Raw genomic sequence first — 22,559 nt, forward strand, 5'->3', positions numbered from 1 at the left:
TGTTTTCAATAATTATTTTCTGCACCCATTTTAGGTATGCTTCAGCAGATTTTTATAATGGGGGCTTAGTATGGGGTCAGGGAGGGATGGGTGGTGTTCTTAAGTAGTTTGAGCTCCAGGTGATTTAGGTAAGTCTTTTTCACTGAATACATAATCCTTGAATAGTATGAATCTTTTTCGGGTCAGCTTTACTAGTACAGGTTGGACGTTCAAGTGACAGTTACCCAAATTGTATGGGTCCAGTTGCAATTACTACTTAATGTATTTATCAACGCTCTAATTTTATATTTGGTCTTGTAGATTCGGCCCCAGAACTGCTGTGTCTGATGACGCAGAGTAAGTTGTCTTGTGTTCACAAGATTCTATTTTAAACAACTTACACTGCATGCTTTTCTGTCTTTCTACTAATTTAAAATGCAGTTGATGCCTCATTATTATTTTGCAGTGTTCCAGCAAATAAATTTTTCAGAAAAGCGCTGAAAAATGGAATGCAATATGGCTTACATTGCAGCTAAAAATAATTTTTATATAAAAACCCATAAAAACTGAGCATAACACTAATGCCCAGCTGTTGCTTAAAGTATTGTTTCCTCTTTTTTTTTCTTTTCTTTTGTTTTTCTTCTGAATTTCCATTGCCTCTAATCAGCTACAGGTAAAGAGAGTTGGGTTAAATCTGGGCTGGGTGTTGAGGAAAAAAATAAAGTATGACCTGTACAGGAAGAAACAAGAAATCCCAAAGTAAAGTCCATTGTGATCTTCAGAATAATCCAGGAAAATGCATCTTCAGCAGTTTTGTTGTTGTCTTTTAAAAACTTTCTCCTGAATCCCTTCTAGGTTGGGTTTAATTTAATAATGTACTAAACTTCATTTTTATAAGCTCTTCACCTCAATGCTTTACTTTTGACAGAAAGAGTAGGACTGTGATACTTACTTCACTCAAATGTTTTAATTGTGTGTATATGCATGTAAACCGTAGTTCAGAATCATATGCATTGGCATTTAGAAAGCTCTGTGAAAGTATTAGCTATTCATACAAAGTGCAGGCTTTTAGAAACAAAGTAGTTGGGAACTACCCGCATAATAATGTCCTTAATATCCTCCTTCTGTTCACAGAAATGCATAGCACCTCCTCTGTCTCCCAGATTAAATAGCAAAATACAAACAGCTGGAGGGGTTTTTTACAACAAGTATATACAGGGACTTATATGTCATTTTTTGCCCTTTCCTCTAACGGTAAAGGCTAGAATCATGAACTGAATATTCTTCACAAGATCTGTAATACCTTTATGCTGAGCAAAGCTTGTGTCCTCTGACCACAAAGTAAATGTGGCCATTTTCAAGCAGGAGAAATCTGTTCAATCAAATTAAGAAATGAGATAAAAAGAGCAGAACAACACAGACGTGTTGTATGTTACAATGGGGACGACTTTGCCATTTCAGCAAGCCTACCTATCTGATTGATTTGTTCATATTTTCCGCCACGTTTTTGGATGTCTGTATTAAATGCAAACATGAGAGAAGGTACATGAAGATGCCTTTCAAAGAGGCATGCAGTGGGTTCGTTGTATAATGTGAAGGTAGCAAAAATGAATATATCATATTCTTTATTCCACATTGATTCTGATTTTGTTTTAAAAGGCAAAACAATAATTGTTCAAGCCTCATTGTCATCCTTTCCAGATGTGCCACAGTTTACAGAGCACTATTATTCTAAACTGTCTTTTAAGTTCTTATAATCAAAATACTGTTTTTCATGCTGAAGACGAAGTACTTGTGAAGAATCTAATAAAATATGGCTTTCAAGTAGGAAAAATGAATTGACATTTAAAATGCTTCCAAACTGTTAGTCAAATCTCTTTTGAAAACTCTGTTACTCGAATTCAGTCTTAGACTAGGTGCTGCTAATTCCAGCAGCAAAAGTGGAAACTCCTTTATTAGACTGACAAAGTTCCCTTTGCTGGTTAGAGAACGCTGGATACTGTCACCAACCCCAGCCTGCCTCAGGGGCCTGAGGAGGCAATACTTTGCGTGCTGCTGCTGATCAGCCCCATTCCCATCTCCTGAAGAGATGTGGCTGCGTTCTGGTGATAGCCTGACAGTACCAGCGTGAGTTTAGACTTATACCTCATACTTTAAGCCTGACAAGCAAATAATAGTGAGATGAGATTTTTGAGTATTTGTTCACTGAAGTCTGATTCCTTAGCCAGCCTGTTGCTTTTTATGTTTTATTGGGGTTTCTTAAATCTTAATATGCCTGTAAAATGGTAATGCAGCCACGTAATAAATGCCTTTCATGAGGATTTTTAACATATCCTCATAAAAATAAGGTTTTTACCTTATTTCTCACTTTTAAATTAAAGTCTGAACACTCAGGTTCTTGCGGACTTTTTTTTATCCATGACTTGTTCACATCTGTTTAAAAAAAAAAAAATGCTGCATGATACCACTGACAAGAACAACTGTAATTTGCAAGAATAAAGTAGCGTAACTTAAAATTCACATCATCTCAAAGATCTAGCCCTCCAAAATACACTGCTGGTCTCCACAGTGCTTTTTACCAGATCTTTGTTAGAACGGCAGGTCTGGTACAGCAGAAAGGCTTCTTGCTTCCAGACAGGGTTTGGATACAGTCCGCAGGGCTTTGCTGATGGCAGAGGATTCACAAACATGAATCCGGTACAGCTACATCTTTTGCGTGCTGCGTGCCTGCTGGCCCAGTGCATGGCTGAAGGAAGGAGTATATCTAGTCTTGTTCATGCAGGTGGTCGTGATGGGCTTGGAGCCATTTGTAGCTTCTGTAAGAAAGAAACAGGACAAAATCATGCGGAACTCATAGTGAAAGTGTCCTTTGGCAGTAGCTCGGAGTTTTCGCCTCTTTGATTCTTTTCTAAGGATGAACTTGTCAGGTGGAGAAGTTGACGTAGGCATTTTAGTTGGCCGTGTCCATGTATTCAGGGAAGCAGGTGGTCCTCCTTCATGGTTACTGCATGTTGGTCAGAGAAGAGCACAGCACAGTGCTTTGAGATGTTTCCTTCAGGTTGCTTCCTTGGGAAGACCCGTTTGTTCAAGAACATACTGCTGCAGAGCTGATGTTCAAACCTACCTGGTTACTTATCCAAGGCAACGAAGGCCCAACAGCAGGAGGTGGCAACCAGAGCAGAAGGTGCATGTGGGGTTGTAGTGTACAGTTTGATTCCTGGCCTAGGCTGAAGCCTTTTCCAGAGTACCTTTTCTATTGCATTTTTAGTAGCCGTAAAACCTTTGGTTTTGCTGTCTCCATGCACACTGAGAGCCCCGAGTGAATACAGGGAATAAATATTAGCCTTCCATTAGGACATTAGGGGACTCTGGTAGAAAGTACTTTTATTTTTCTATCCCAAATGGCAGAGGGTGATTACTTGTATACTCTGCTAGAACCAGTTACCACCATTTCAGGTCTCCTGCTTGCTTCTACTGCATGTGAATGAAAAAATCTCTGACATGAGGGAGGGGAACAAGAAAGGAGCTACACAACCAATTTGACCTAATAGGCACAAGGTGGCAAATCTGTAGCACTAAAGGTTTTTCTTAGTGTGAGTTTCAAAAGCTCTTAAACTGGAACAAACCCTTTAAGGGTGACCATTCCAAGTTAGAAATCTTCCAAGCTGCCCGACCAGTCTGCAAAATATGACTAATATTTAAATGTTCCTTAGTGGGTGATATGTCTTTAGTTTTAAAAACAACAAAACTTGCCATCTCTTTAGGTTCTGTTATTTAGGAGTGCTCCAGTCCAATCCTGAGCAAGGCAACCTTTAAACTACCCACAGAGGAACCCAAACTTGTGTACCCTCAGCACTCGGTTTGAGGGGTGAAGCATGGTAATAAGCTAACCTTGCTGTTCATGCTTAAAGGCATAGGATGTGTATTCTGTCCTTTACTTTTGAGTAAATACAAACTAACAGGATGGGATCTGTGTATGTCCTTTGCCATCCACCTTCCAGACCGTTCAGGTTTCCCTTGAGAGTGGTTCATTCCCATCTTTGCTTGCCTGAGTACAAATGTTGGCTCAATGTATATATGCACAGCTTTCCGTGTCTATTCACTTTGATTACTGTGGACACAGTTCCCTACGATTTTATCTCCATTGGATGTTTTCTCCTGCTAGTTGGCCCACTGGCTCACTAAAGCTACAGATGATCATTTGAAGACTGCTGTGAAATCACTTCATGTGGAACTGCATGGCTTTCTCTTTTTTTTTTTTTTTTCTTTTTCTTTTTGCTTTTAATGGCACAACTGAGGTCATGTTTTACTAATAATAGGTGGGGGGGTGTAGTCAGTACATTATCTTCGTGTGAAGATCTTTATGTATTGTGAATGGATATATAGTATCAAACCATGACCTTTTTATCCTTTAACTCTCCAAAGGTCAGGGACAGAAATAGAATGTGTAGAAAGAAACTGTTTGTTCTGAGCGTCAGCTTTTCCTTGTTAGGATAGCTGTGTTAATAAGTTGGTGCTGATAGCATTGAGTTTCTTCGAGACAGGGAGGGGAGAGGAGGAAGTACCATGCTCTTGGCACTGCATGTACTTCTCCGTGCAGGCTCTCCTTGGTTGTGTAGCAGTAGCATTTAGTATATCGTGCTGCACCTGATATACTTCTCAAGCCTCTCTTGTTTTACATTGAAATGGAAGCTTCTGTCTGCGGTGTTAATTGGAGGGGTCTTGAAAACTCACTGGGAAACAGATCTTCAGAAGGTAAAATGTTCTGAACTCTGCTCAGAATAGAATGATTTTAATAGGAGCTATTGATGACGTAATGTTAGTAATGCTTCTTAGTGAGAGTCAAAGTTGCAGTCAACTAACAAAAACAAGAGAAAGTTGAGGAGTATAATGCCTGAAGTACTATGTGGGTGCCATAGGGATGCTAATTGGTCCTTCTAGGGGGGACTGCTGCTTTTGGGAGCTTCATAACGGTTCAGGTGTCTGATTCTTCTGCAGCACCCTCATGTGGCTTTAGCTCTAACATGCTGAAAGAGTATAAACCTCTAAATAACACTGCACTACTACTTATTTCCCCCTGTTTAGGAGTATGAGCATGTTTGACATGAGATGTGAAGAAGAAGCTGTGACTCAGCCTCATAGCAAAGCTCGCCATGAGAAACTGCAGAATATACACAACCAGCTGAAAGAGGATGAGACCAGATGGCAAGATGTGAGTGTGTAACATTGTCTGCAATGCTGACATTGAAGCCAGCTAGCTAGGCAGAAAAGTACAACCTGCTAAATCTGCAGTTGCTCTCTAGCACTAAAATAATCAGGAGTGCTTCCTTCACTTCCCTTCCCCAACCCCAATGGATTGTTGCTAAAAGCATAGACATCCATAATTTGATGTAAATTAGAGCATACAGAGTCTTCTTGTGCCTCTGCCTGTGCACCGGGTGTTTTGCTTTTTTTTAAAAAAAGCTAATTAAACTGAGATTAGGTAAAAATGAAAGCAGAACAGTTCTAACTGCTGATTTCTCTAACTTTTCTAATTAGTAAATGCCCAAAGTGACAAAACACAAGGCTAAGCAGGACAGTGAATAAATAGGTTGGACTTGGCTTTAATAATTTTGCATAGATACAGAAAGTTTTTGCAGAAGTCCAGAAACGGTGACAGAGTGACAGAACATATTTCATCTTGTCCAAGCAAATTACCCTTCAAGTTAGCTACACCCTGCTTGGGTTACAAGGCCTTTCCAAACCCACTTTCCTCTATGTGTTTTTTTAAGCTGTCCTGGCATTTGGCATTATCTTCAGCAAATTAGCAAGGACAGAAAAGCATGGTTTGCAGGTAAGTTAGTATCAGGGGTTTTAGTATCAATCCTGTTTATTCCGAAAGACTGATTTTAAATGAGGAATTTGGGACATTTTTTTTTTTTATTAAAATACCCCAAACAAAACACATCTTTTCAAGAAGCTAGTACAGTAATTTCCCATTATAAGGACAGCTACTGTGAAACATCTCGGAGAGGTTTTTGGTAGAAAAGTCCAAAAAAGAACAGTATATACAACTAAGAAATAAGTTTTCATAGTAGAAAAACGAAGGACTTCAGCGGAGCGGTCTGTATGTGTGGGAAGCCATAATTTCCCAGCAGAGATAAGAATGAGTCCAAAGGCATTGAAGAGGTTTGAAAACTCTTTGCTGTTGAATGGAAAATCCTCTGAGCTAAAGTGCGTAAGTTTTCCAGGCCCTCAGCACCTTCTGCACTGAACTAAAAGTTCTGAAGAGGCACTAAAAATGCCCTTAACTGGAATGTCCTTGGCATTCAGAGGGCTTTGTGGAGACAACACCGCATTCATGGTCTGATATTTTTTATATGCCTGTGCTGTAAATTTGCCAACAATTAACAGTTTCATGGCGCTTTTTTTGTTATTGTTATTCTAAAGCATCAGAGCTGGAAAAGATAAACATGTCTGGTTTTTAATCACAAAAAGAGGAGGAGGGCTTATGTTACAAAATTTGCTAATGAAAAACTGATTTCCAAACAATAGGAAATAGTGCGAGTAGCTGAATAAAGAAATGCTTTGGTACTTCAGTGAGAATAATTAGTAACTGAGGAAAATGAAAGGCCTATGTTTCAAGAAGGGGATTATAGGCTGATATATGTAGGTCATGTGAAGAAATACTTCAATGAGCATTCCCTTGAGTGTAACGTCAATAATTTGTGGGTTTAAGCTAAATTAAAAGTGACAAGGTTTGTTCCTGGTTTTAATAAAATAAGTTATGCTTGCAGTACCTTCTGCTGTTTACCAATAAAAATGCAATTAAAATATTTGGAAAACCATGTAATTAATGAAAAAGCTTTTGACTTGAGTATGTGTACAGAATGTCTGGTTTTTATTAAAAAAAGAATTTGTTAGAGTGCATGAAAAATAATCTGTATACCAATCTCCTGATGTTGTAAAGTTAATGATAAGTGTGCACTTACAGTTTCCTGGGAAGTTATTTTTCTTTGCAGAAGTTCTGCAGAGGTTACTTTTTACATGTAAAATTTTTTTCCCATTACTAGTTAGCTGCAAAGAAATTTTACAGCTTAGGAAACTTACTTACTATAATACTTTTACTGTAAAAAAGGTCTTGTCTCTGTACCCCCCAGGACTTGTGAATTCATAACCCAAGCAGGATACAAGACATAGGTGCCCATAACAGGCATCTCCTGTGACTCTCTGGTTTAGTGTCAGGCTGGTTTTGCAAGAAAAGTAAAGAACTGGAATCAGTCGATCTTCTGGACAATTTTAGGCAGGCAGATTCCAAAAACAGTAAGATTATTACTTCAACAAGGACATATCTATATAGCTGGATACAAACCACAGGCTTTTTGCTCTGTCACATCTCTTTACCAGCCAGGTGTGAGCCACTTTAGTCCCTAACCTATGTTGCTCAGATCTGGGTCCAAAATATTGGATGGCGCCCATGAGGAAGAATTTAAGTTTGGATGCTGCACTGGATTTTTCTGTGCATGGGTCAGCCATGCTTGCCTGCAGTTGACTGATAGCATGGACAAAGTATGGGACTATCAAGTCTCCAAGACATACTGTCAGTGCAGCTGTAGTTCATGGTGAAACAGCGTCCCTTACTCCAATGAACTCCTGCCTCCCATACATCTGATTATTGAAATTCTTCACCAAACATAATTTTGCTACTTCGTCTTCCTGGGGAATCAGGTTTTGTCCCTAATGTTGGCACAAGTAAAAGTGAGTGCCCTGACTTGTCCTTTTAGACCAAATTTCCTGGTATTATTACCTAGCATGTTTCTACACTTAGCATGACAAAGCTAAAAAGACAATACACCAGCGGAGCTATGAAATCCTTACTGGGTCCTGCTGTTAGGAGAAAAATCAGTCTTCATTTTATGGTATAATCTTCTTTTCTCTTTAAAATAAACATTGCTGCCAGCAGGTGATGGGACCCCAGTCCACAGCCAGGAACAGGCTTTGCAAAGCGGCTGGCTGTGTTCATTGGTTTCTCTGGCCAGTTTTTAGCTATTTGCAGCTCTGCATTCAGGTGCCTTCCTTCTCTCACAGGACCTGGCTCGGTGGAAGAGTCGTCGAAGGAGCGCTTCACAGGATTTAATAAAAAAAGAAGCTGAGAGAAAGAAAATGGAAAGGTTATTGTCTGGAGACGGAACAAATGAGCGTAGAAAAAGCATCAAAACCTACCGAGAAATTGTGGAAGAGAAGTACGTTCTTTTACTGAAGTGCAGTGGCATGTCTGAAAATGCTATGTGGTCCATAGGTGATAGGTAACTGTGGACAGCCATGCCTGCAGGCCTGGGGTGAGGGAGAGGGAAGGATATTGATGGAGCAGAGGAAATAGGAGTGATTTCTGGCATTAATTTTAATGCGATGGTCTCTCTTGTGTTGTCTCCTGTGCAGAGAGAGAAGAGAGCGGGAGCTTCATGAGGCATACAAGAATGCAAAGTCACAGGAGGAGGCTGAGAGCATCCTCCAGCAGTACATCGAAAGATTCACTATCAGTGAAGCTGTCCTTGAGCGTTTGCAGATGCCAAAAATTCTGGAAAGAAGCCATTCAGTGGAGCCAAATTCCCCACTGAAGGACCCAAATCCTCTGAGATATTTAAGGCAACAGTCACTGCCTGCTCCAAAATTCACTGCCACTATTGAAGCAACCATTGTTCCTACTGCTGAATTGGAGCCCAGTGGTTCAACGGGCCGCACATCTCCCAGCAAAAGTGTTGTCTCCAAGGCTGTGCCTATGCTGACACCCAAGCCTTACTCACAACCCAAAAATACACAGGAAGTTTTAAAGAACTTTAAGGTAGGATACGTTGCACTCCCCAAAGTCAAACAGGAGGCAAAGAGATCCTGACTAAATCGTCTGAATGTAAATGTGTTTAATGCAATTAAGTAGAAAATGGTTGCTGCATTCTGATGTTATAAAACTCAGCTTCGTGCTCTGTGCTGCCCAGTCCAGTGGTCTCTTCTTGGTTACCAACCTTCTTAGAAACTTGACCTGTTTAGGATGGAATATTTTTGCTGGTCATTTTTTCTCAGGCTAAATTTGTTTGGGAAAAGACAGGGAAAGGGGGATCTCTAAGAAAGAAGCAAGGCTTTTTCTTAGAAGGAGGTTAGGAAAGAGCATGTTGTCATGGTTTTTTTGTTTTTAAACAAAAGGGAAGGGGCAGGGAGTGTGGAGGCCCTGACTTCCAGAGCAAGACCTGAACTGGCTTTTGTGTCAGGGATCTGATTTTCCCCATGCCCAGACAAGCATGTCCCCTTCGGCCAAGTCATAAGCCTTTGTGACACTGCAGCGTGTGTGTATTAGTGTGGAGAGCCCCTACTCCCTCAGAGTCAAGACCCAGCTTGCCCAATGATACTCTCTGTCCTAAACATGCTTCTCACCAGGGATGAATGTGGAAAGCTGCTTCACCGGCTTAAAGAGGGGATGCAGGCTGTCCATGCAGGTTTAAGGGAGCCAGTTGGTACTGGGGCAGCCATGTAACTGGGGACTGTTGGTGAGAGAGGGCGAGTGACTGCACTGGATTGCAAAAACTGTGCAAAGATCATGGGAGTAAAAGAAGTAAGAGAGCTCTGACAAAAGCAGAGCTGCCTGGAATAGGGAGCCGGCTATGAGTTTTGTGGAGGAAGGGGATAGAAGAAGAGATAGAAGCTGGGATATGAAACCTGAGGAGTGTATCTTTGGCCTGGGTGGATGTGGGGAAGGGGAATAAGATACTGAACCAATGATGAAGGCAATGAAGTTGGGCGTGTTAGAGAGAACAGGCCAAATAAGTCAGGTTTGAAGAAATCTGCTTCTCACAGTGCCTGTAGTAAGACTGGAGCTTCCCCAAGTCTCATTGTAGCCTTCTAAGCAGTGCAAAGCCTACTGGCGTGGGTGTCCCCAGCCTGTAGAGTTTTGAGTCCTCTTGTGTCTGCCATTGCTATCTGATACTTCGCTAGTGACATGCAGGGTCCCTGCAGCCTGCTGATGTCCCAGTAGCATTGCTACCATGTATATTCAGGTTGTTTACTTTTTTAAAAATAAGTCAGCTTTGTATAGATGGTGAAAAAGCTTGTTGTGATGTCTAGGTCCTTGAAGTCTGTCCCAGCTCCTGTGGACCCCCCCATGTTTCCTAGTTGAAATGTGAAACTGGTAATTTCTATTTCTCCTATACTTCAGCTGGTATTCACCTAGAGTTTACATTTTAGACATCAGTGAATCGTCTTTTCTGATCCATGCCACTTTTTTCCTCAGAGAACCAAGATGTATGTGTGTATCACCCTCACGTTAATGCATATATAGTTCACATATGTGGGGAGAAACTAACCCACGGACACTTCTACCCTCCACCACCCACCACTAGAAGTCTGTCTAGATCTTGTTCACTTGATGTGGAAGAATGTGGTTTGTCTCAGTAGGAATCATTCCCTAGCACATGTAGCTGTAGCATTATTTTCCCTTGAAACACCAGTCTGTCAATGATTCTCAGCTCTGGTGACAATATGTTGACTTGCTCCAGATCAGGTGACAATATGTTGACTTGCTCCAGATCAGAAGGAAAGGAGTAGGTTTGTTTAACTCTACAGCCAGGACATCTATCCTGATCATTCAAACATTTGGTTTTCCTCCTTAATATAAATAGAGAAATGTCTTAGTCTAAACAGAGACACTAAAATGGATGGTGCAGCCTGCAAATGTTTTCCTGACTCTTTTATTTCTGAAATCTTTCAAGACCTGCCTCTCTAGTAGGTAATCCAGCACACAATCCCAGAAGACTTGGGGCTCGGTGTCTGCCCACACTTGCATTTGGAAATAAACCCTAGGAGTGCTACTGTGTTGAGTGGATAACATCAGTGAGGAAAGAGAAGGAACCTGTTGATCTATAAGATATGTAAGAAGGGGTGAAAACCCTTGCAGACCCAGGGAGCTGATTGCACGAGGTGCTAACTGCCTTCACCTCCCCGCACGCACGCACGTCTGTCAGAGCTGAGGATGCCCAGCAGCTTGGAGATGGCCCCTTAGTTAATCACCCTCAGATAGAGAACAGACCTCTGGATGCATGTATACAAGAAGTCAATGGGAGGAGTTTGCCTTCAGCTTAGCACTGGTGGCATATACTAAGCTGGAATGCCTCTCTTGAGGTACCCAAGCTGTTTACCTAAAAGTAAAGTACTGAAGATAATTAAATGATGAAATAAAGAGTGGGGCAAGGAGGATGAGGTGGGAAGAACTTCGTCGTCTTAAACTGTGTTTCAGTTTGATAGGGTAAACTTGCTGCATCAGTTTTCAATAACAGTAAAATAAGCGAGAAGGTCCCATGGTGTGTCTTACCTCTGCACTTGTTTTCACGTGTGTTTTTTGAGTATCCCGTACCTGTGGAGAAACCTGAAATGACTACTCACAATATATATCCCAGATAGCTTCTCTAAGAAATCACTGACCTATGCCAATTATACCCCCAAAGTCCAATGATTAGCAGAGAAGACTGTCCATATTTACTCCCTCACCTTTGTGTTGTCTCCATGATGACCATTTTGCAAGTAAGGATCTCTGCACAGAGTAACAAAGCTCTCCTTCAAATCTATTTAAAACTCACCTCTGCTGACAAGCCTATAAATATCTGTGCTGTAGCTAGGCAGGAGCAATATGGTGTTACTGATACCTAGTCCTCTCCTGGTCTCTCTCCAGCTGGGCCCTCTTACGGTGAATGGCTTCTGAGTTCTTTGTAGCCAGACTTTTTTCATGTATACCATGGCTTCTACAAACAGCCCTCCAAACTGAAGTCTTTACATGCCACCTCCATTCAGAACATAATTACAAAGTATTAAAGTCCCAAGAGGAAGCTGTATCAGTGCAGAGGAAGAAGCTAGAGCTGATTTTGTGTTTTCATCCTTGCTTAAGGGTTTCTAAGTGGGAATATGTGCCCACCAAGGAGCTAGCTTGACCCTGAGAACAAAGTAGTTAAACTGTTTCTGCACTCTCCTTTTCGTGGAGACCGCATAAAATCATTTTCTGGGAAAGCAGCTATCTGTTTTATCGCCTCATCAAGAAGGAGGAATGCCCAGTTTTATTTGTTGGTTCCTTGCTTCCCTGTTAAAAACAGTAAAGAAACAAGTGAATGAACTCAGCTGCTCCTGACCCTTCAAAGTTCACATGACAGTGCTTCAGGAAGCATGGTCTACTAATACTGTGGTGCGTTAGTCAGGGTGCGTAGCAGTTCATCAGCATAATTAGTCCTGGGGAACCTGCTTGCCTCCTGCATGAAGCAATGCAAAACCCAACAGTTTTAATCTAAATTTGACATAAATCTTTTTTGTTCTTTTAAACTCCATTGATCTGTGATGCATGCAGAAGGTGCCTGTATGTTACTGGGAGAATGAAATCTGGGAACTCGGGGAATCCAGAAAAATCGCTATTACTGCCTGTCTGTATTTTGTTTATGACCCACCTGGAATAGGGTTTTCTTCTCTCTTGGCTTGTTGAATGAAATGTGTGCTTGGCTCTGACCTTCACTTACGGCACAGACTGTGTCAACAATTGTAGTATCATGTTGAAATCCTAATTTCCTAAATTCCTCTGAATGCTAATTGTCTCAGCATATTTATTTAACTGTATTCGCAGGTAGATGGAAAAGTCAGCATCAATGGAGAAAATTTCAACGGCGTGGAAGAGAAGGATAAAGAGTGTACAACAGTAATATTTACTCCTTCGCCAAGCAGATCTCTGAAATTTGATGAAGTAGCCAGAGGGGACAGGCCCCCGGTAGAGTTGAAGAAGGACCCCACAAGTGTTGAGCTCAGTTTACAGAGGCCTGCCACTCAGAGTGTGCACAAAGAGCCAACAGTAAGACCAACACGAACAAACCAGCCTTACTTTCTCTGCCAATTTTCTGTCTCATAACATATTTAATCACAAACTAATGAAATCCAAGTGCTTATGTTTGCTTTATTTCAAGAGGGTGTGCCCAGACCCGGAAAAAAAAAATCCTTTGTAAATTAAAGGCTTCTTTTTTGGGATGTGGGTAGAGAAATGGGAGGGAAAGATTCAAAAAACTTTTTGCAGTCGGTGCCTTTTTTTTTTTTTTTTTTTTTTTTTTTCAGATGTCATGCAGCTGATAAGCATGCATTAAATGTGCTGGGCCAGGGAGAAAGGGAGAAATGGACTCTGTCCCCCAGCTATTGTGCAGATTTATTCAGTGCTTCTCCTGATGTTAGCTGATTAGATCACCAACATAATTGGACTCTGCGAGCCATTATAATTAGTCTCAGTTTTCAATTTTCAAAGAAGAGCATGTGGATGTGCTGGCAGTTTTGAGCATTCAGCTTTCATTCCTCTCTCAGAAGTATTAGAAAAGGGGATAAGCTATTGAAATGCTCAGAGGGACCAATGTGCTTCTTAACTGCCTTATCAAAGAAAAAAATTAATTTTACCTTTTCATCTTTCACTCCCCCTCTTACCCAGAGAAAAATGCAGGAATAAAACTAGAGCGTATCGCAGCAGGAATCTAGATGCTACAAAACTGTAATAAAAGTAGATAGTAAAAACAACACAAGAAACAAGGACCAGACTGCAAATAAAAGCATGTAAAAGGGTTGCAAACAAGTGGCAGGAGAGGGAATTCTTGCTGTTACTTTCTGTGTAACAACAAAGAGAATCGGAGATGTGGTGAGAGCTGGAGTATGATAATTTTTTGCTTTCTTCTCAGATTTCATCCAAGCATTGGCCAGATGGGTAACAGGGAGCAGGCAGGGATCTGCCCTGGGGAGTGGTGGTTCATTCATGCCAAAGGGCTTGCGACTTACCCCCCTGCTTCTGCCAGTCTCTGGCCATGGACAACCAAGCCTTGGAGCCTGCAGCAAGCATGGGAGCTGGGATGTACTGTGAGCATGGACTTGATCGTGTCAGAGGGAGCTGGTACAGAGTCCAAAGTGAATGATTTGCAGGGAGGAAGGCAGGGATGGCAGAGCAGAGGCTGCTCTTGTCAGAATGAATTGGCTGTAAGGGAAAAGCTAGTTAAGCGTGTTGTCTGATATGGGAGAGCTAGTAATGGGAATGTTTGGAGGATAGAGAAAAGCCTCAGTTTGCTGTAAGATTAGGATTAGAAGCACAATGGCAATCAGAAAAGTAGCCAATTGAACATGTTACTGTCTCCTTTTTTACAATTTCCAGACCAGTATAGCTGTAGAAGAGTTGAGAGGAAATTCAGAAATAGAAGCCACTGTTAGGGGTTGGGGGTGTTTGTACCTGTTTGATGCCCTCTCATCCTTTCCTTTCTACAGCTCTGAGGATGATGTGGCCAGCTGAACACAGATTTTTCTGTGGCCGCTTTCTGCTTCCAGTGTCTTAGCCCTCATGGTGATATTGGCAAAGGAAGCAGAAGAGTTTGAATTCTCACGTTCCTGGTGACTGACATTTGCAGAATACCTCCTGGTTTGTAAGCTTGAGTGCGCTTAAGTGATGAAGCCATCTAGAGAGAATGCATGTGCACTCCAGTGGTGCTATTGACAGAGTTTCTTTGCTCTAACTAAGAGTTTTATATTGCTAGCTTCATGATTTCATCAATAATGTGACTGGGTAATGCAAATCATCATAATTACTCCCGGCGCTTCAGCTTCAAGCAAAGGTATGTGTCAAGCATGTCAAGGGCAGAGCAAGGAGAGCAGACTGCTTTGAGGGCGATCTTACATGGGGAAACAAGTAGAATGCACTGAGCGTGATGAAGGGGGGAAGAGAAGGAGAGCTGCCTGTGGCTAGAAGGGAATTTGCCAGCCTAAGATAAGATTACAGGGTCTGTTCCTCCTAGATGTTTGCTTCTCTTTACCCAGCTGCTTCGTTTTAATTTTCCACGTCCCCAGGCCTTAGTGTAAGGCATTGGCAGTAATTTAGCTATTGAGCATGCAGAAATGCCCTGGTGCATTGATGGGAAGGGCTTAGATGCCAGGTTACAGAGACGGGGCATGGTGCTGGTGCTTGGCTTCTTCACTGTGTGAGCTGGGGCACAGACCAGCACTGCTATAGGCAGTTCGGTATGGATGCTATCAGGGGGCCTGCAAGAACTGCACAGCTACGCTGGACTCGCTTCACTCAGGCTTCTCCCTGTACCTATTTTACTTCAGTTTCTGGACAGCTAACGCAAGCCTGCATCTGCAGAGTCTGAAATGCTAAACTCTTCTCTGAAGGCATAACCCCTCCTAGGAAGGCTGGAAATTCAAATTAGGAAGGAAGAGAGCCTCCTGGGCTTGTCCCGCTCGCCATAAAACATAGCCTCTTGCTGGGTAGGATGATGAATATCTTAGTTGTCACTGTGAGCCCTCCAGAGGAGAAGAAGGGGGTTGCTTTTTGCCCCAGCAGGGTGGGGCTTCCAAGCCACACGTTCTTGGAAGTAAGAAAACCTTCTGAAGCTGCCGCTGTAACACCTCCCACAAGGAGAAAACAGGGCTATAGTTTTTGTCTGATGCTTAACCCTACTGAATTTTTAGGAGAAGAGGAGAAGACAACAGAAACAGGCATAGCAAAGCAGCTGAGATGAAGAAGCAGAGCTGTCTGGAGTGGAAGAAACAACTACGTTTCTTTTGCCTTGAGAAAACTTACAAATGAGCATGTTTTCAAAGGCTTTTCTAAACTTGCTTTCACTGCCTTTATTTACTTTATTGATGCAGCTTTTGTTAGCTATGTCCTTCCCAGGGTCTGAGTAAGATTCACAGGCACTAGTTCCTCTGTCTGTTAGGAGATGCTGTTTCTAGGGTTTTTTCCCCTGGAGTTGCTGAGAGATTTGTTTCGTTTTTGTATTTTATTCGTTCATTTTCTGCCGAGTCTCGTTTGTGAAATATATATTCCTTTTCATATATACATTACCTTTGGCCCTCCTGTCCTCCCCTTCTGATTCTCCCCCTGTTCTTTGCATGCCCCTTGCTCCTCCTCCGTCCCTCTTAGGGCTGCTCCCCTGCTGTTTCAGTTCAGTTGTCAAATGAACTAGCCCTGTCTTCTCTCTGCCTGGCAGGCTTCCCTTTGAAGCTCTGTAGCTCTGCTCTAAATCTGTCCAGTTGGTCTCAGGCATTGTCTGTAATACGGGAAGAGTCTGTGCAACTGTACTTCAACAGCTCTTTTGGCCTGCAGTTTGGAAAACGGTTTAGTCAGGTTGCACCACTTAAAACGCTAATACGATTGAGGGTTTTGGGGAGCTAGAGGAGTGCAGGGATCATTTTGTATGGGTGAGACCTCAGTGTCAGTTGTCTTTTTAACAGAGAAGAACCTCATCTATATGTGAATCAAATAATGATTGGCAGTCAGAGACTGATTGGAAAACGTATGTAACTCCTGCCTAAATCTACTATGAAATGAGATGCAAAAAGCTGCAGCAGGTAGGGAGGCTGGTAAAGAAAAATATTATCAAGAAACTATACTTGTGTCTGTAGTGTATAGGTAAAGTACTTAGATTGGGGGGGGGGATTTTACAAGAGAGTTAACTTTATTCAAAATAGCATGATAGCATGTGAAATTTTGCCTATGATTTCAGGCTAGAAAGGATAAATTTAACCTATGAGCAAGACGAAAATATCCTACCCGGTGTTTGTGGAGCTATGTGCTGCTAAGAGAGGCAGTAGGTAAAGCACACCTCTCTTACTGCAGCTGGAAAAACTGGGACAAAGGTCCAAGGACTGACTGATCAGTCAGCGGCAATGCCAGCAATAATGTGAGAATCGTCTGCTCACCCTGGTTCTACCTGTCAGCCATTAGGTTGTGTTTTCTTTCCATTACACAGAACAGCAGTGCACATTGAAAATGCTGAGAAGTTGTATCCTCTAGCTCTTTGAATCAGAAGTTGGCAAAGTAAATGTTTTATTTTAAAAAAATATTTGTGCAGATTGTAGTGTAGGGGGATTAATTTGTCAGTGAGTGACATCACTGTATTTTAACCAATCTTTGTATGAGCATTTAAAAATTATTGGCTTGTTATAGCTCTAATTATAGCTTTGCTGTGATCAACCAAGAAAAAAATAAATATAGACAGCAACTTTAAAAAGATCAGGGCAAGGTGGTGATGGTGGAGAGAGATTTTGGCTTTCTTTTAATTTTTCACTAGCTAGCTTAAACTTGTCTATTTCTACTCACTGCATGCTTGGCACAAAATAAACTTGTTTTCTATATCCAAGTAACACTCTCCTTCATCTTCAAAAATCCACTGATTGAACTGAGATTAAAGTACAAGCTTTCTTGTGGTTGAGGATTGTTGGCCAAACTACAGGAGAGCAGGGCTGAAATCCTGATTTGTACATATCTGGTAGGACAAGTCTTTGTTCTTTGATTCATTACAAGAAACACTTGTAGAGTAAGTACGTCTGTTCCCGATTGACAGCTTTGCCTTGAACCACACATGGGAAGATGTGTGAAGGGCTGGACTACGTGAAGGGAAAATGCTCTAGGATGAGAAGTAAGAGCAGCAAAGGTTCAAAGCAGCTAGAAGGGAACTGTGCTCAGGATTTGGTTACGAACTTGGCGTCCATGTCTCCTGTCCTCCAGAAACCTTTTCAGTGTCTGTAAGAGGCAGGAGCTTATTTTACATCTGAGTTGAGCAGTAACTGCAGAAAAATAGCAAGCAGGAATACTTAACATTGTTTCTTGCAACACTTTCAAGGCTTCTTTGTCAATTACTGATCCACTCTGATCTTTGTTTCTAATAGCTGGCCTGAGCATAGCATTATACACTGCCAGGTGAGGCAGATAATGTGTCAGAGCAGTGTTCTGGCTGTAGTACTATGCTGGCTTAGCATGCAAGGCACTTAGCTGTGGCAGCCCAAGGTCATGCCACTGTTACTGCTCACAGCAACAGAAAATGCTAGATTTGATGAGGAGATCATTGTATAAAATTTTTGAAGTCAATGATATGTATAGAACTTCAGTCACAGAAGTTTGAAAGATGTGTCAGGCAATTTCTACATGTGGCTGTTGATACTGCAACCAATTTCAGTCCTGAGTGATTTTACAGCATTTAAAACTGTAGCTCTAAATGATTCTTCCTGGTATCTCTGCATTCTTTCTGGTTCCAGAGAGCTTGTTTTGTCGTGTTTTCATAGAAAATAACAGTATTTCATGTGATTTTGTGTACAAGTAGTGTTAACTGACCTATGTTTTGATTTAATTTACAATAAGGGTTAATAAAGTTCTACTGTAACCTCCTTTGGAGTTTGAATTCTTGTAGTAGTTGTGATGTTCGGTGTTTTAGGGGTTCCTAGTTACGTGTTTTTAGGGTTTTATAAGGGTGTAAAGTTCTGCCACAGCGATAGTGTGGCTGTTTCTGACTTGCATGGTCTTCATTAAAGAAATACTTGGACTGATACCCTAGTTCATGGGATAAAAATCCTGTCTGACACAAACTGAACTAATTTTCCTGCCTAATAGGTGTTTGATAACACTGTCTAGTCAGCTGTGCCTGTGTCTTTGTTAAATGGATACCTGGTTGGCAGAACTGAGGTGTTGCTTTGTCCTCTGTTACTGATGTGCTCGTAACTGCAACTGCAATCAATATTTAACTTTCCATCGTGGACTAAGGCTTCTAAATCCTAAATGGAGAAGCTGACTTTAACTCCTGAGTAGCTAGATGCATGGGGTAATAAAAACACCAGTCCAAGCAGAAGCATTCTTCAGTTTTCAGGATTTAATGGGACCAGCCTTGTTCTGGGGGCAGAGATAACCACAGCCCCTATGCAGCAAGGTGTTTCCTACTTTCCTCGCAGGCTTCATTGCCTGTGGTGGTGGACAAGCAGGTGTTGTGTGACCTTCCCTTGCAGGCACCTGCAGCAGAGCCAGCATATGGAGTGGCTCTGTGATCCTGCAGAATGATGCCTCGGCCCACACAAATGCGTGTGGCTGCAGTGGGGTGGTGTCGAGAGGCTGTGTGGGTTCTTCATCCCAAAGCATGAGAGCTCCTCTGAAATGCCTCAGAAACATCACTGGCCACGTTGTTCGTTTTTTCAGTGTCCATGTCAGAATACGATCCTCTTAGGCACAATGAAATGTTTGTATGCCTTTTTGCATGTTCAGTAATAAGATCATCATTCGATTACAAAATATTTATGAAACGTGAATGATGGTAGTCTGTGGTAGAGAAGACATTTTATCAGCAGTATCAGTACAAGAATTTTCTTAAGTGTATATACCTGTGGATAAAATACCAGATAATATTACATTACTTGGTCTTATAAATAGAATTAGATATGGTGGGAATGACAGAGTTCCCTAGTGAAGCTGACTTAATTTTTTTATAAATTACTTACTAATCAGTTTTATATTTTTAGCTCTGTGTTGCTAGCATTTAATTGCTCAGCAGAGGGGGAAGAGTCAAGTCTTGTGAACAGGAACAGAATTTCTGCATGCCAATGCATGCCATTGCAAAATGCAATTTTCCTGCAGCAAGCAGTAGCTTTTTTTTTTTTTTTTTTTTTTTTTTAACTCCTCTTTAAAAGAATTTCTATAAATAACATCTATGTCTATACCTGGTTCAACCTCCTGGATATAGGTTATAGGTAGATTGTGCAGGATAGCTACATGATGCAGCACTGTGTTTAGGTTCCTGAGGTAACTCTAGACCCAGAGGTGATACAAGTGCATCATGTCTGTGCATTCGCCAAGCTTTTAAAACCCTCTGAGAGGCCAGTAAGGCTGTGCTCTTTCCCCAACTCCAGCTGCCGTCAGCACTTGACTTCCCTGTGTGTACGTAATGCTGTTCAACACTTTTTATATCGGCCTCAGTTTATCACTGTTCATAGCTTTAAAGCCTCTGAGGTTGAAATTAAAGCTGATTTAAAAAAAAAAATAATTCAGTTTTGACGGTTGCTTTTTGAGAGTGGAGGGTGAATTCCATTGCTTTACCAAAAATAATAGCAATATAAACATTAATAATGGAAATTTGCAGCAATTTCTTTGGAAGGGCTTATGCTCTGGAGCAGTAGGTTGGGTTGTCGTGTAGGTGCCTCTTGCTTTTCCAGTTAAAATCTACCTTGTTTAGGGCAGACCCTGAGCTCTCCATAATAGCCATTTGTTCAGGGAGGTTTGTAGGTTGTAGAATGACTGAATAATTCAGGTTTCTAGCTGTCTTCTGCTCCAAACAGGATCAGGCATGAGGTCAGACTGGGTTGCTGAGGGCTTGATCAGTTGAGTCTTGGAAAAACTCTGAGGATGGAGATGGCACAACCTGTCTGGGCAGTCTGTTACACTATCCTGGCTGTCCTCATGGAGAAAAAAACACTTATTTCTGCATTGAGCAAGGCTGGAAAAGGTTTCCAGTAGCTTTTCCCCTGGCTGCTGTTGTGTCAGGAGCCAGAACTGAAGCTGAAGGAACATTTCCTTTAGTTGCAGTGTTCTTCTGCTGGGTCTTCCAGTCAGAACAGGCTGGTGTCGAGATGGGCTGAGGAAGGGAAAGATGGGTTATACAGGAGCAAAGAACAACAGCATGGCAAGGGGCAAATCTCTGACACAGGACTTGCAGTCCTTGGAGCATTTCTCTGGGGCCTTTTTTCAGCCTGTGCCTCATCTCCAGTGACCGTTCCTGGGAGCACGTGACGCGTGGAGGGGGAGCTCTGTGCTTCGTCTTCTCTTGGTATAGGCCTGCTCACAGGTGGACCTGGGGGAGAGGAGGTCCTCAGACTATCCGTGCTGCCTTTTTGGAGCGCGTATTTCACCTTCTGCCTCGTCTAGTTTGAGAACCGCTTTCAGGCAGGTGGGGGACGTGTCCCCGTGCCTTGCCTGGGGCAGGGGGTGAGGGTGGGTGAAGGTGAGGGTGCAGCAGAAAGCGCCGGGCAGTGGGGAGGGTGGCAGGCAGCCAGCCCCAGCAGGCGCCAGAGGAGACATGCTGCCACTTCTAGAAACTCATGGCTGCGATCTGGCGCCTGCCCTGCTGTGAGGTGGCGGCACAGCTGTTGGCAGCCACGGGCTCCTTGTGTTGTTCCCAGCACTACTTGCTGCCCGCTGGGCTTGCCCAGGTCAGTGCCCCTGGCCACAGTCCCACGCTGGTCCACACCATTTCCTCACAGGGCATCTTCCCAGACACATTCCCTGCCCGTCTCCAGAGCATGCCTGCCCTCCAGAGAGGAGGAGAGGCAGGGATTCCCGAGCTCTGCCAAAAGCTCTCTGGAGCCAAAGGGTGTCCACAGGCGTTAGTAGGCTGTTAGCACTGCCAGCAGACGTGCCCAGTGACCGAGCTGTGAGAGCCCAGCCCCGCTCTTCACGGGGCACAGACAGATGACGGGCTGTAGGGGTGGGAAACAGAATCAGTTTAGAAAGTGGTGGTCTGAATCCTGCCCCCAAAAAGGGAAAATTTAATCAGATTTCCTCCCTTGCAGCTGTTGATGAGATGGAAGGGTGGGGGGAAGACAGGAAAGCAAGTCTGCAACAGACTATTTCTGAAATACATCACCTTTTATTTCTAAAAGTAGTCTGCTTTTTTTATTTTCCTCTGTCAGATTTGCCATTTTCTAGATCTTTCATGCATTAGAATCGCTGTGCAGTAGCTGATCAGTTTGCCGCGGGTTTTTCTTGATTTGTCTACTAGGAAAGTGGATGTATGGTGGAAGCTGCTAAACAGATCAGCTGCGGTGCTACCCCTGTTTTGACAGCGTGGTTGTAGCTCAGCAGCAGCCCTGTCCCGGGCCAGGAAGATGGCCTTTCAAAGGCATGTGAATTACTGGCTCGATACGGTCTTGCCATATTTTTCCAGTCATCTCTTAATAGCGTTCCAAGTATTTCATTACTTTTAATACTGACTCTGGCTTTTCCCTTCAGATAACAGATTGTTTAGACAACCGTGAAATAAAGGAAGTATTTAATTACTTTGCCACTTTTCAAGCCCTAGTATGTGCTACGTATTCACTAATGCATACGTTTTTGTGTTATTCTGGAAAAGGAAACTAGGGGTGAAACATATGCTTATCTCCGGCTAACACACTCCAAGATATCCTACAGTTTTAAAAGCTTGTAGGAGCTATTCCAAACCAACCACATAAATGGCTGCTACTGAATGGGTTGAAAAGGAGATTAAAGCCCAGGGATGCAACACCCGAGCAGCACGTACTGCTCCGAAACGCGCTCCCTGCCGCGCTGTGGTTCAAACGCATTGCGAAGAAGCAGCGAGCGCTGCCTTGAGGAATTGCCCCACACTTGTATTTCCACTGTACTCACTGCGTTTCTACTGTTATTCCCCGCAGGCCCCCCCGGTGGACGCGGAGAGCGCCGCCCGCCAGCAGGCTGGAGCTGGCCCGGGAGGCGCGGGCGGGGCCAGCCCGGCGCGACCCCCCCCAGGTGGGTTCCTGCCCCCGCCCCTGCCCCGGCCCGGGCCGGGCTTTACCCCGCCGCGGCAGGAGACCCTGAGTGCGCCTGCAGCGGCACCAAGAGGCCTCATTAGGAAACGCAGGTGTCAGAAATCCCGGCGGCGGAATGACGTTTCGTGCTAGGAGCGATCGTTCGCTGCAGCAGCCTCCGGAGGGATGTGGTAGGGTCCCCACGGCTGGAGGTTTTCAAGGCGTGACTGGACAGGGTGCTAGGCAGGCTCTGCTCGGCTCCCTTTCCCTTGGAAGGTGGGACC

General features: G+C 43.0%; 1 protein-coding gene across 1 annotated transcript in view; it reads left to right on the forward strand.

Annotated features, from left to right (window-relative positions):
• LIMCH1 (LIM and calponin homology domains 1) overlaps positions 1-22,559 on the forward strand; it is a 181,746-nt gene that overhangs the window by 135,032 nt on the left and 24,155 nt on the right. Inside the window, exons 16-21 of the mRNA XM_055796716.1 lie at positions 301-336; positions 5,065-5,191; positions 8,047-8,201; positions 8,398-8,800; positions 12,605-12,826; positions 22,183-22,276. Coding sequence (XP_055652691.1) covers positions 301-336; positions 5,065-5,191; positions 8,047-8,201; positions 8,398-8,800; positions 12,605-12,826; positions 22,183-22,276 — 1,037 coding nt within the window. The remainder of the gene's footprint in view (positions 1-300; positions 337-5,064; positions 5,192-8,046; positions 8,202-8,397; positions 8,801-12,604; positions 12,827-22,182; positions 22,277-22,559) is intronic.

The sequence above is a fragment of the Falco peregrinus genome, chromosome 2 (assembly GCF_023634155.1).
Source record: "Falco peregrinus isolate bFalPer1 chromosome 2, bFalPer1.pri, whole genome shotgun sequence".
Lineage (NCBI taxonomy): Eukaryota > Metazoa > Chordata > Aves > Falconiformes > Falconidae > Falco > Falco peregrinus.